The 14,661-nt window shown below is 36.4% G+C and overlaps 1 protein-coding gene across 2 annotated transcripts; it reads left to right on the top strand.

The window, feature by feature from the left end:
* Window positions 1-3,119: 3,119 nt before the first annotated feature.
* piga (phosphatidylinositol glycan anchor biosynthesis, class A) lies at window positions 3,120-12,829 on the top strand. 2 transcript variants are annotated; one of them, XM_030125583.1, is made up of 7 exons: window positions 3,120-3,360; window positions 4,377-4,847; window positions 5,150-5,420; window positions 6,069-6,201; window positions 7,407-7,539; window positions 8,820-9,026; window positions 11,676-12,829. In XM_030125583.1, the coding sequence occupies exons 2-7, from the start codon at window positions 4,413-4,415 to the stop codon at window positions 11,958-11,960; spliced, it is 1,464 nt and encodes a 487-aa protein (XP_029981443.1). In that variant the 5' UTR covers window positions 3,120-3,360; window positions 4,377-4,412; the 3' UTR covers window positions 11,961-12,829. The 2 variants fall into 2 exon arrangements, with proteins under 2 accessions (XP_029981443.1, XP_029981444.1); XM_030125584.1 differs by lacking the exon at window positions 3,120-3,360 and adding an exon at window positions 3,520-3,577.
* The last annotated feature ends 1,832 nt before the right edge of the window (window positions 12,830-14,661 follow it).

Genomic DNA, 14,661 nt, shown 5'->3' with positions numbered 1-14,661 from the left:
GCATTTTATCTCCATGAAGTGAGTAATAACTAGTATTAGAGTATGTTAAAATGTGAGAAAACAAATTAGTTTCATTTTTTTTAAAAAATGTATTAGTTTTCACACAGTATATCGCTTTCTGATATAGCATTTTAAAATGTTTCTTTGCTTCAAAAGTTAAACACATGGTGTCCAGCTAAAAGGACATTTTTGTAACTCCATTATAAGTTCACTTCAAAAATTTCAATCACATTGTTTTTTGTTTTTTTTTCATGTCTAAAGAGGAATAAAAACACTCAGGAAAAATAAAATCTTGACTAAGGTTCACATAATTAATGCATGAAAGTGTTAAACTTAGAAGTTAGTATAAAATAAGGGTGGTTGCTGTGCATTACTGTAGCCTGTAGTACTGCTGTATTACAGTGTCTGCTACATGTGTGCACTGTTGTGGCCTTGTGCATTATGTACCACTATATTACTGTGTCCATCTTCCATCGGAAATCATGTTAGAATGAGAGGATTTTAAAGAAGTCAATGTAAAATGCCAGAAAGGAAGGGACATCTGAAAGGTTTAAACGGGCATATAAAATTTCAGCAGACGGCTTGTACTCGAGACCTGCCCATTGTATTTGTTGCTTGCCGCCCAATAAACACAGCAGCACCGGATGAAATTTTGCCCATTAAAAGAAAATGGGGGGGGGGGAACTATTCAAAAAATTCATAAAAAAATTTAAACTTTGACCAATACTGTTTCCAAATTGTAATCAGATCTATTCTGGGTCACTAGCAATCTATACACCTAATCTGGTGTGAATTCAACCAATAGTTTAGCTGCTAGAGTGTTAACAAACCAGTCCCTCCAGGAATTTGCGATGTTGCGATCGCAGCTATTAACGCAAATTCAACCAATCACCGCAAATTCTGCGCGGCGCTGCAATTTTGTCCAATCACCGCAAATTTGATTAATCACCTTAGCCCCCTTTTGCCCACCCCTGTCTACATGACATGTACGTCATCACGTTCACTTCTTTGTTGATGGTTGAGAAGATGAAGACATGTGCGATTCAAAACATTCATATTTACAGACAAATATCACTGCCAAAGTTCGTGCAAGTCAGTTTCCAGATGTGTTCCACAAAAGCGGAAGTATACTGTTCTGCAATGCCTGCAATATTGTGGTGGAACACGAACAAAAGCGACTGCTCCACAGACACTTTTCAACTGCAAAACATGCAGGAGAACGACTGAAACTGGAAGAGGAAAGATGAGACAAGTCCCAGTGACGGAGGCTGTTGGATCCAGAACAATAGCAGGAGCTGAAAGGGTCAAGGTTAGCGCAGATATACTCTATAAGGAAATAGAAGAGAAGAAGAAAGAACCTGTGGAGGCATGCTTTCCTTTTTGTGTATTGCGTGTGTGTGCGTGTGTGTGTGTGTGTGTGTGTGTGCGTGTGTGTGTGCGTGTGTGTGTGTGTGTGTGTGTGTGTGAGGGAGTGCCAGCATAAGTCTGTGTGTGGAGTTAAAAAACGAGTTCACAAATGAAAATAGTCATTAACTTTGGTGTTAATATTAATGTTTACTCTTATGTGTTAGATAGAAAGCAACCCAAGTTTGGCTGCACTGTGTGCCTGTGTGTGTGTGTGTGTGTGTGTGTGTGTGTGTGTGTGTGTGTGTGTGTGTATGTGTACGTGTGTCTGTGTGTGCCTGTGTGTGTATGTAACCCATCTAACCCTAAATGTACTACTATATCGTTAAGGAAGAGAAGTCATGTGTTGTGTTGTATAAATGTGAGATGGGGGTGGGATTTAATACGTTTTCTTCTTCCCACTCCTTTTTGAGCAGTACGTATTGAATTTATTGTGTTATTACTAGTGTACATGGCACTTGTTATTTTGTCTTGATCATTTTTATTATTGTATTTGCTCTGATATTAGTTCCTTGTACACAAAAAATGTTACAATTTTTCTTCTGCTCAAAACAAATAAATGAATGAATGAAAAAAAAAAGCCTGTTTTGTTTAAAATCATTATTTCCTGGTGCTTTTTAAGGGTTAAAACTCAAAAAAGACTGTTCTAGGTAGTTTGCAAATGCCCATGTTCCTGTGACTTTAATAAAAGGAGCCTCAAATCATCACAACTTTCACCGCAATTTTTTGAAAAGCTGCTGCGAAATCAGGAATTTTAGGCTGCAATAATCAAAAAAAAATCTAGCGAAATCCTGGAGAAACTGATTAATAACATACTGCATGTATTTGGAGGAAAGTGATGTGGTTCTACATTGCATTTGTATATATAAGTTATTTATTACAAAAAATGTTTGCTATAACTGTGTAACAGCACAACAGGAAAGAGAAACACTAAGGATCAGGCTCTCAGGTTGTGTGACCCCATGCTCTCGTTGGCTGGCGTTCTGTGACGCTGTGCTCTGATTGGTTGATGTTCTGTGACCCTCCGCTTTCATTGGCTGATGTTCTGTGATGCTCCACTCTAATTGGCTGGCGTTCTGTGACGCTGCGCTCTCATTGGCTTGCATTCCATGACGCTGCGATCTCATTGGTTGACGTTTTTAGATGCTGCGCTCTCACTGGCTGACGTTCTGTGACGCTCCACTCTGATTGGCTGGCGTTCTGTGACGCTACGCTCTCATTGGCTAATGTTCTGTGACGCTCCAGTCTCATTGGCTGACGTACTGTGACGCTGCGCTCTGATTGGTTGATGTTCTGTGACGCTCCGCTCTCATTAGCTGCTCAAAACAAATAAATGAATGAATGAAAAAAAGCATGTTTTGTTTAAAATCATTGCTTCCTGGTGCTTTTTAAGGCTAAAAACTCAAAAAAGACTGTTGTAGGTCATTTGTAACGGCCCATATTCCTGTGACTTTAATAATAGAAGCCTCAAATCATCGTAACTTTCACCGCAATTTTTTGGGAAAGCTTCCACAAAATCAGGCATTTTAGGCCACAACAATCAAAAACAAAAAATCCCGCGAAATCCTGGAGGTACTGTAAATTTCTTCACTGGACGTCAACATGGCATTGAAGCTCCGGTTCATACTCCGGAGCAGAAGATGGCGGTATTGCGCCTCACAGACTGATTACCAACTTCGTTTACAACCTCAAAACGACGAAGAAGAAAACCAGGAAGTGATACAGGCGGCTAACTTGCCAAAATGAGCAGAATTGAATTTAACGTTACATTTAACAAATACACGATTTTTTTTTTCAACGTATCCAAGTCAAGCGGCTGCGTGATTAAACTCGTCAGGTTAGCATGATGCTAATGATGAATAAACGGAAGAAAACAAGGAAGCATTGAATGTTGTAGTTTGAAGTTTGGCTTCGAAAATCAGTCGAACTAAAGCCATTTTTGCTGTCGTCAACACAGTAAGTACAGTGCAGTATAACGTCAGTGGCAAATCGAGACTGTTTTAATGGAATTAATGTATTATGACATCGTTACTAATGACTAATGGCACTGCTAAAGCGAAGTAAGTGCCACAGATAAACAGAAGATGAATTTAAATGTAATGTATGTTTCTGCAGGTCCTTAAAAAGTCTCAAATCCATAATCTGAGTAGGGGACCTTTTAAATGTCTTGAATGTAGGTTTAACACGACAAAAGTTGATTATTATTAGTTGTAGTTTTTTCGTGCTTGGTTGAAACCTGTTGAAAAGGAGTCTTTTGAACAGTGCAAACAACTACCAGTTATTTTCATTGTTAATTATTCTGACAATTAAACAGTTAGTTATTTGGTCAATGAAATATCAAAGAATGGTAAAAAAAAAAAAAAAAAAAAAAAATAGCAGTTTTAAATCACTGTATTTTAAAGATCAGGATGTCGGTGGGTTTAAGGTGGTGTGACAGCAGAAAAAATGCAGTCAAACATGCAAAATTAAAGTTTTTAGTGTTTTGTTGTAGTTTTAATGTTTGACATAAGATTATAATGAGTAATCTGTCAATTTTCCCTCATAACCAAGAAAGCAGTCAAACTCAAACTCTGATAAAATTGCCCACAATAATCACAAAATGACTTCTTAACAAATTATGCAGTCCTGCAAAAAAAAAAAAACAACAACCAAAAAGCAAAAATGACTGAAATCATTTGAATGAATTTATCACCAAAATAGTTTCATAGTTTGCAACCCAATTATTAACCAAATACATTTGCAGCTGTTATTCGAATGGAAGGAAAAGCACACTTTAGGGTCTTTGTATATAGAGGCATTAGAGTTGCCTGAGAAGTCAAGAGTTGTTGCAACCTGCGGTATCCCTGACAGAACATTTAGATAGAAACTGTTTACAATTCATACACAGTTCTGATTTATTAATACCTGGTCATGTTTATATTGCAGTGTAAAATGTTACCATTACCTAATTTTATTTAAATGTTTTATTTCAGTTCTACTGACGTACACAGTCCCACAGGAAATCCACAATGGGCCAACGAAGGAGAGGGGCAGCTTTAAATGCGTCATCACAAACTAAATGTGGAACTCCTGCTGAGGTTTCCGGCCGAAAGCACAACATTTGTATGGTCTCTGACTTCTTCTATCCCAATATGGGAGGAGTAGAAAGCCACATTTATCAGCTGTCCCAGTGCCTGATTGAAAAAGGACACAAGGTGATAATCATCACCCACGCCTATGGCAGGAGGAAAGGTATCAGGTACCTAACAAATGGACTGAAGGTGTACTACCTGCCCCTGCAGGTGATGTATAATCAGTCCACAGCTACCACCTGCTTCCACAGTCTCCCACTTCTACGCTGTGTGTTCATTAGGGAACGCATCACTGTGGTGCATGCACACAGCTCGTTCTCTGCCATGGCCCATGATGCACTGTTCCACGCTAAGACCATGGGCCTTAATACGGTATGGAACTCACAGTGAATCACATATTAAAATCTCATAACATATCATTGTGCTTCATGGTGAAACATTTCATGTTTTTTCTGCTTCCAACCAGTAATATTTTTTTCTTGCTTAAGTGCAAAGCCAAAGCAAGAAAATACCGTATTCCTAAATCTCAGAAATCAATGGGAACTAATAAATAAAGAAAATTACAGATATGAACTCAAATAACATGATGTTTGTTTATACATTGTTTTCTACATGAGGCCCATTGTGTTGCACTTATCATATTACATGAATCTAAAACAGATTATTATTTACAGGTGTTCACTGACCACTCACTCTTCGGCTTTGCTGATGTCAGCTCTGTGCTGACCAACAAACTTCTGACTGTGTCGCTGTGTGATACCAACCACATTGTATGTGTCTCATACACCAGCAAGGAGAACACTGTCCTCCGTGCAACACTCAACCCAGAGATAGTGTCTGTTATCCCCAATGCTGTTGACCCAACAGACTTCACCCCTGACCCCTCCCAACGCCAAGATGACAGGATCACTATTGTTGTAATCAGTCGCCTTGTCTATCGCAAAGGTAAAAGTAACAGTATTGTACAACATACTATATACAATATGTGCATCAGTGTTTAAAAAGTATCCCCCTAGATTATATTAACATTAGCTTATAAGACTTTTTAACACTTCTGTCCAGTGGTGGAAGACATGTTAATATTTTTTACTTTAGAGTATTAATAGCACAGTAAATGCTCCACTACAGAACTACAAGTTCTTCATTCCGATGCTGTACTTGATTATGTGTTTGTGAGCACTGTACTTAAGGAATAACAGTAAAAGTCATGCAGTAACAGGGTCCTTGACAATCTATGTCAAATAGATAAGTTTATGGATTAATTTTACTGCTGCATTGATTTTGTAGTTTCTATTTTACCACTGTGCATGTTGAACTACTTTTAATCCACAGTGATTCGTAATTGTCTTTACAATCCTCATACACTTAGACTTCAGAAAGGAAAAAAAATGTCACTTTATGAAGAAACACTTCATCATTCAGTGTATCGCAATTTCGGGTAAAGTACTTATTTGCATTTCACCACTGGATATAACCATATGCAAGCATTTTAATTCCACTTTCTTTCTTTCTTGAGTCAATAAAGTCAATAAAGTACATCGTTACATTTATATTTATTGCAAGTCTTAACTGTTGATTCTCTTTTCTACTTAGGAATTGATCTTCTTGGTGGAATAATCCCAGAACTATGTCTCAAACATCCAGATTTACATTTCCTCATTGGGGGTGAAGGACCAAAGAGAATTGTTTTAGAGGAAGTGAGAGAGAAATATCAGCTACATGACAGGTACTAATGAATATTTCTAAATATAGTTCAAATGCATTTCTAAAATGTGGTTTGAAACAAAGGACACAAACTTTTTTCCATCGGAGGTTTGAACAGTCACATGTATACAAATGTGAGCTTATGGTTTCTACCCCTCGGTCAAAGGGGTATTGTAATTGTTTTATCGTCTGTCTGTCCATTCAACGACATAATCACATTATCTGAAGAACGCATTGACATATCTGCACTGAATTTATACTGTGGATGCATCTTAGCATGGAGCAGAAGTTTATTGAAAATGGGTGACCTTGATCTACTTTTTCAAGGTCAAATGGCCTTGTGCAGTTATAATATCTGAGTACTTTTACATATAGATATGTATGTAATAAGTTTTACACAAGGACAGTCTAATCTAAATTACAGGGCAGTAACTTTCAAAAGAATCGTACACTATATTTGGTCGAGGGGTACTAAAATTGCGCAGCACGTTATGTTTATGAGATTACAGCACTTGATGAGAAATTTAACAGAACAACATATAAATGCTGTGATCTTTAAAGTACAATAATATGTTTTTTTGCATGACTACTAATAAGGTTATATGATTTTCAAAACTCCTCTTGTTCTTCAGGTGGCCTTGGCTAAAATACATAATTTATTAAAAAACATTTGCTAAAAAAATTATTGTGTCATTACAAAATCAATCTGAAGGACAGATTAGTTGAAATCTAACTCTGATACCTGTAGGAATGTAGAGAAAATATATGAGAATGGATACGTGACTGTGGCTTATGACAGGATTTAATTTAGAGTTAAGGGGTTTATGCTCATCTCTGAGTGATTGTTCAGGCCAGTTCAGACTAAGTGTTAAATATTTTCATTTGAGGACACAAGATATTTTTATTGACATATTTACAAGACCTTTCAAGTTTTTTTTTCTTGGTCAGTCATTGCGCATTACATTAATTGGGTAAAATAGAAGTTTTCATACACAAGGATAACATGGAATAATATTAATAATAAGATGACAGCATGTCTAATGTTTAAATGATGGGAAGATGAAACTATTTCTTCCCACACGAGGCAGGTGTACATAAAGGGCCTTTAAATAACCAAGTCATAATCACATTTGTCAGCAATTTGATATGAACAGTGACATTCAGATTAAAACCATGTTCAGTGTGTCATTTAAACTTTGTTAACTGTATTAAATTGGGTCCTTGCAGGGTTCGTCTACTGGGAGCTCTCGAGCACAAAGATGTACGTGGAGTTCTGGTGCAGGGTCACATATTCCTCAACACATCTCTGACTGAAGCTTTCTGCATGGCCATTGTAGAGGGGGCCAGCTGTGGACTGCAGGTTTGTTTCTATTCATATTCTTATCAGGTACACCTGAAAAGTACAAAAAAATGAGCTCCTATTCTCTTTTCTTCACCACTTTTCCTTGATCTCATGATGTTTTCCATCGACGTCAAGGAGAAAGAAGAGGAGAATTCTTAACTTAGGAAAAGACACTGTGGTGCCGAGAGAATGCGACTGCACCCACACCACACAGATGTTGTGTAACCCCACTGTGGTGAATTACAATATCATAACAATGGACTATGCAAAGTTTCAACATCAGAACTATTTACAACAGCACAATCTGTTTGAAATATTGTACTCAGGTTTTCACCCTGCCTGCATCATGGAAAAAGCTCCAGTCAGGGTCACAAATAATCTTTTGATGGCGGCAGAGGCTGACTGTCCATCTCTACTTATTCTTCTAGACTTAACATTATTATAATTATTATTATTAGTAGTAGTAGTAGTAGTAGTAGTAGTAGTAGTAGTAGTATATAGCCCAATTCAACTGTAATTCTCTTCCTGCTGAAGAACAAGTTTCCAGTTTCTAGATCACCATTTACAGTTTAGTTTTATTGAGTGACTGAAGGAGACGAAAAATTTATCAGTGATGACGGAGTGAACATCTAACTCATGCAAACTAAAAACAGGTTCATTAACTTTACATTTTTCACCAGCAGTCATGTCCATATTCACCTAGTCTTTAAAGTTCAAACATTTCATTATATTAGACACTTGTGGCATAAGATGAAAATGTGCATCTTGTTGCATTGATAGTTTGTTTTTGTCAGTAAGCTTGTCGGTTGTTATTACTATTACAGTGAATTCTTGGATGACAATCTCTCCTCATTTCATGAAGTATGGTCCTGTGTGTCATATCCTAAATTAATCATTGACGCTTCTTTCTTTGTCATTTAGAGAATTTGGGCTCTTATTATGTCTCACACTCAGATACTTTGGGGTCATTTCACACATTTAGAAACCTTCATTCACTATTCAAATGCAGGGAAGGTGGTCAGAGGTCCAGTTGCTCACATATTTACACACATTTCTGTCAAGATGAACCTACATCAGCAAGTTTAGATGAACAGCATGTTTCTCAGATCAGCTTGTTGCACTTTCTTATTTGGACATTTATTTTTTTTATATTTGATGAGAGCTGAGAAGTCCTTATTTGTGGAACTAAGTTTTAATTTAATTTTATTTTAGACTGTGGGAAACTAGCTACACAGTATCCAGGCTGATTTATACTGAAACATATTTGAATTCTGTGTGTAATTTCTTTTGTTTCTAAGGTGGTCAGTACTCGTGTAGGAGGCATTCCTGAGGTGTTACCTGAAGACCTGATCACTCTATGTGAGCCCACTGTGCGGTCGTTATGTGCTGGTCTGGAAGCAGTTATCGTCCGGCAGCGTTCAGGTTCTGTTCCTTCACCTGCTTCCATTCATGCACGTGTACGAAACCTTTACACCTGGAGAAATGTTGCAGAGCGGACAGAAAAGGTATGTTCTACATGTATTGTACACTATGAGGATTATTTAACTCTTTCATGCATACTGGTCACTCCAGTGGACAGCTATTCAGAGCTGTTCTTTTGTATATTCGTGGATTTTGTTGTTTTGTTTTGGTTTTTTGCACATATCTTTATTAACCCTTTCATGCATGAATTATGAGAACCTTAGTTGAGATTTTTTTCCTGTGTTTTTATTCCTCTTTAGGCATGAAAAAACAATGCAATTTATTTATTTATTTTTTAATAAACCTGTTTTTTTATGAAGGTAGAGTTGTTTCTTTATTGCTTCAACAACAACAAAAAAATCAATTAAAAAAGTGAATGCAAAAAAAAAAAAAAAATTACAATCCAAAAAATTGCATTTGAACACTTTTTTTCTTTGATTGAAGTGATTTTTTTTTTTTAATTGATTTTTTTTTTTTTAATGAAAATATTTTTTTGGTTAAAGCAATAAAGAAACAAATCTACCATCATAATTTTTTGTGGAGTTCTAAAAATGTCCACTCCACTGGACACCATGTGTTTAATTTTTGAATATCAGAAAGTGATATACAAAATCAAAACATTTTTAATGCAGCTAATCTGATGTTTTCTCACATTTTATCATATGCGCAATTTTTATTAGCAAATGATTTACACTCAAACATGTTACTGCAGATCAGGTTTATCAAGAACAGCAAAGTTATAGTAATGGTATGAATGTCAGTGTATGAGATGGTGCAAAAGTGTCCACTGTGTTAACTCATATCGAACTAAAACAACAAAACCCATGATTATATTAGAGAACAGATGTAGAATAGCTATCCACTGCAGTGACCAATATGCATGAAAGGGTTAATATTTGAGGCTTCTCTTAGTGATATGACATAATTTCATTTTCAAATATACTGTGTTCAAAATATTAATACTCAAGGAAATACTTAAAAGGTTTAGAAAATGGAAAGTAAAGTTGAACTGATACACGACTCTGTGTCACTTGTGACAGTGAAGTTGCTCTTTTGCCACCGTGGAAAATGTAATAACCAGCATCATGTCAGATGAGGTTTGAAGTTGGTGAACATCCCTCCTCTCTGATGTGATGAGATATTAGCAAAACACTGTAAATGTGTGACTTCCCAAACTCTCACTTCACCTGGAGGATGTGTTGCAGCCTGCGGTCTTTCTACACCAGCACAGCTACACCTTCACATGGAAAAATGATGTCATAAGAGTTTCCACTGCATTGGAAACTGATTCTAAGGGGCCTCGAACATGTGTTTATATGCGACGAGCTGCTCTGTGACCTGCAGTGGTCAAGATAATCCAAGACCTCACATTTGTAGCTTTTCACCTGAAAGAGGATGCGTTATTGATGACACTGATGTGTGTGAATTAGTTATTAGTGCTAGTTTGCCTTATTGTTCTAATCTGTAAAAAAAGACAAACAGCCCTCAGGTTTTCCCACCATTATAAAAGACGTCAATCATATGGCAACGGAAAAGTATTCAATAACCACCTGCATACAAAAACAAAAAGTAAACCCACTGGCTTCTCTAGTCACATAAATATTGATTGGTCCACAAATCTAAAATACAAAGAATGACAACAACATTTACCCCTATTCCAGGATGATAGTCAGGGGGCACATATGTATCTAGGGCACTGACACATGTGTGGAAATAGGTCTGCCTATGCAAGGCTAACAGAGATAAGTGTATAAAGACGCATTAATAATGCATCAGTGCAGCGTTCCAGTGTGTGAACTTGGTTTAATTGGACTGAGCTATGACAGTTTCTTCAGTCCTGCTTTCTGATATTGGGCATGGTCAAGTGGTTACATAGGATAAAAAAAATTGTTCAGATGTTAATGAGTCGGCCTACATTTACCTGTCATATAAGTGTAATACATGGATGGAAAGGGTATTTCTAGTACTTTGAGGCCATGCAAAGACATTTGTCAATTTCAGCCATTTTCACTGAAGTCTTTGTGAAAATCATCTCGGTTATGTAGGGTAAAAAAACTACATCAAAAGTTGGCACATTTTTCAGCATATCAGAAGTTTCTGTTTTCAGCTGAAGTTGCCAAAATTAGCATTACCATAGTGTCAGGTATATTGTTGACTGCAAACCCTGCAATTTGGTGAAAAAAAAAAATTAATCGGCCTAGAACTGGGGGATATCAATAAGAATGGAAGTCTGGTTACGTAGAGTGAATTCTCAAGTCCTCTAGGCTGGTAATCAAAATGATCTGCCAAGTACAAATGATTTAATATTATCTCAATATCATTCTTGGAGTGAGTAAGTATAAATAATGTTTAAAACCTATAATCATTAAGGTTGAGATATAAACCAGTACTCTCTTGGACAAGTTAAGTATTAGACAAAAACTGTAAATGTGGACATCAAACATAGTCTTTTAAAACAATGAAATTCAATTGTCTTTTTTTTTTTTTTTTTTTTTTTTTTTTTGTAGACATCATTTAGAAACAGTAATGTTAGGACTTCCAAACAGTTATGTGTCAGCTACAAATTACAAAATAAGTCTATCTTAAAGTTTTTTTTCCACCCAACATGTTGATAGTCCCCTGACTCTGCCCTATTCTGTTTTGTTCCTGTGAATGTACTGATGGTTCAGTTAACTGGGCGTTGTCTCTTTCAGGTCTACGAAAGGGTTGCCGGAGAGGAGGTGCTTCCCCTGGACAGACGGCTACGGAGGCTGAGGGCCCACTGTGGGCCTGTGGCAGGCTCCATTTTTGCATTTGTAGCTGTTTTAGACTTCCTCTTCCTGCTGCTGCTGCAGTGGCTGGTACCAGATCAGGTCATGGATGTTGCTGTTGATGCCACAGGTCCTTGTGGATTGTGGACACAGACACCTAACAGTAAAGAAGAAATACATGCTGCAAGTGCCATGAGGGGATCATCTGGAACACAAAGCTCTTTATAATGAACACCCCATGGGTCTGTTTCATTTTCAGCTGCTCACATGGTATATTTATTTTTGATAGTGCAAACTGACAACATTTTGATTAAAGTCAATGTGTTCATAGAATTCACAAATATTGTTTACATTGCTGACCAAAAGGGACCTTGAGGAAATGAAAAAAATGTAAATTATGCAACTCATTGGAGCTTTGAAAAGCACTTTTTATTTGTAACATGCAGTATGATTTGTACAAGGGCCAAAGGAAACGATAACCTACATTTTTAAGTCATTTTCCAGTATTCTGAATTATACAACAGAAAATGCTACACAGACTCATCCTGTGGGACTTCTTTTGTCAACAAATATCCCCTAGAAATATTTAATTTATTTTGGAGTAAGGGACCTCACTAATCAGGCTTTATAAAGTACTTGAATGTTGTTTTTGCCTGTCATTTTTGACAGTGACATAATCTACCATTGCTTTCAGCTCTATGTTGCACATGGGAGAGAATAAAGGGCAGTTTTAGCGCTACATTTAACAGTTGCCCTACACTGGAAAACAACACAGCAGGAACCTATGTTCATGTATTTGCATGTTATTTATGTTTTCTGAGTTCTGCTATTGTGAATCTGTGCATTAATGTAAAATGTTTCCTTTTAAAGCTTTGACACCACTCCTATATTTTATGATTTAAAAATATTTTCTGAAATGTTAAATGTTTCTACTAAGTCTTTGGAGTGTCTGTAAATGATTGTGGAATTTCCTGACAAGGACAAATGTTGGCAAATGACATGTATTTTCTAATACTTTCATGTCGCTTTATTCATATTGTCTAAAAGTTCTGTTTGATGATCATGAATCCAATAAAATAGTATTGGAGGAGCTCACATTCTTCCTCTCTTGCTGAATTTTGTTCTATTTTAGCCAATATGGACAGACTGATACGGTGTGCAGATTTTCTGAAAAATGCAAAAAATTAAACAAGAATTTAACAGCATCAGTGCTTGGCTCTCAAAATATTGATGTTAAAATATAGGGAAAAAACTTCACCTTAAAACTGGCACTTTGGCCAGCTGTAAAGTTCTTAAAGTGCTTTATAAATAAAGTTGGTATGGTATGGTGTGGTAAAACTCCTCAAAAACACATACAACAAAGACTGAACTTACAATCAGTGGGAAAAAAAAGAAAATACTAATTTTCAGGAGCTGATAACTAATGTGTATGTTTGGTTAACTAAACTATTCCTGTATGGATTATACTGACTACATTTCTTACGATGGTTCTGATGTTCTATACTATTCGTCACCCTAACTCAAACTCATGCCAATAGTTTGTTCACTCCTGCATTCGAAGTAAAAGTCATGATCGACTTTATTGGCTTCTGGTGTACATGGATATATACAAATATATAAATAGTAAGCACTGTCAATGTAGTTTTGTGTCTATTAATAGTTAAGATGAAATAGCACAGAGAAGCACACAGAAAGGAGTGAAAGAATTAAGAAAGCTAAGTTGATGAACAACTTTTCGTTGTAAGGTAAGACACTAGCCAGTGTTAATTATCATCAGCCATCATTTAGATGCTTTAACCCATAAAGACCCAAACATCCAACACCGCCTAAAAGCATCTACGAATCTAAACTGTTTAATACCTGTTGATTGGCTAAATCTATCAATACATGAAAATAATTGGTGTAAAATGCAGTTTTTCATCTTTTCATGGTCATCAGATATGACTCATTTGGATGTTCAGAGGCTCTGTAGTTACCGTAGAAACATCATCATCTTCTACAGCATTGATTCACCAGTAAAACCCATGGAGTTGGATCAATGGCAGTGGATGGACACACTGGGTTTATGTTTAGTTAAAGATATATTTACCTGAAAAAGTCACTTTTTCTTTCAGTTTTCTCTGTTTTTTATACAATAACCCTTAACTTTAATCTGAGCTTTTGTGAATGTCTTTATGATCAGTAAATTAAATATAGGAAAATACCTAATTTTTGTTGATAAAATGCAAAATACAAAGGATAACATTATAATAAATGGTGATAAATCACATAAGAAAGGTTAGATATAGAGAACATTTCATTTGGGAACTGACACAGAAGTAGCGCTGGGTTTTTATGGGTTAAAATGGGTTAATTTTATCTACTTAATGCTCTGATAAGTGGTTTAACCTACAATATTGCATCATTTTCTATACGATCACACTATGTTTATTGGAACATTGCCCCATGAGAAACTTATATCCATAAAAGGTTAACTTTTGATGAGCTCAGAAAAGCAGATTTTTTCATCTTTGTGACAGTGCATTTTTCAGCTAATTCAAGAGGGTTTTTAAAGAGTTTATTTACTTTAAGAAGGAGGAAAATTTGTAATGTTTCCCATAAAGGAACACTTGACTGATTACTTTATCATAAATATTTAATGCATGGTTTTCAAAGGACAGGAAAAGGCTGAAAACTTAACCTGAAAAGTCACTAAAACTGAGACAAATGCAGTAGAATAAAAAGTACAGTTACTTTGTCATGATCCTCCACTGTTATAAAGTGGTTACCAATTGGACAAGCACTTAATGGCTCGTCTTGTAGAGCTGGTTTAACAAAGACGGTGGCTGTGTGGAATGAAGAGCGTCAGACAAAACACAGAGTCACTGTGAAACAAAAGGTGATAGCGAGGAGGTGCATGGCTTTTCAAGGCTAACAGTGGGGAGTCAAA

Source organism: Sphaeramia orbicularis, chromosome 21, assembly GCF_902148855.1.
Source record: "Sphaeramia orbicularis chromosome 21, fSphaOr1.1, whole genome shotgun sequence".
In the NCBI taxonomy this organism is placed as follows: Eukaryota; Metazoa; Chordata; class Actinopteri; order Kurtiformes; family Apogonidae; genus Sphaeramia; species Sphaeramia orbicularis.
Note: the sequence above shows the minus strand (reverse complement) of the source record. Positions and strands in the feature narration are given on the sequence as shown.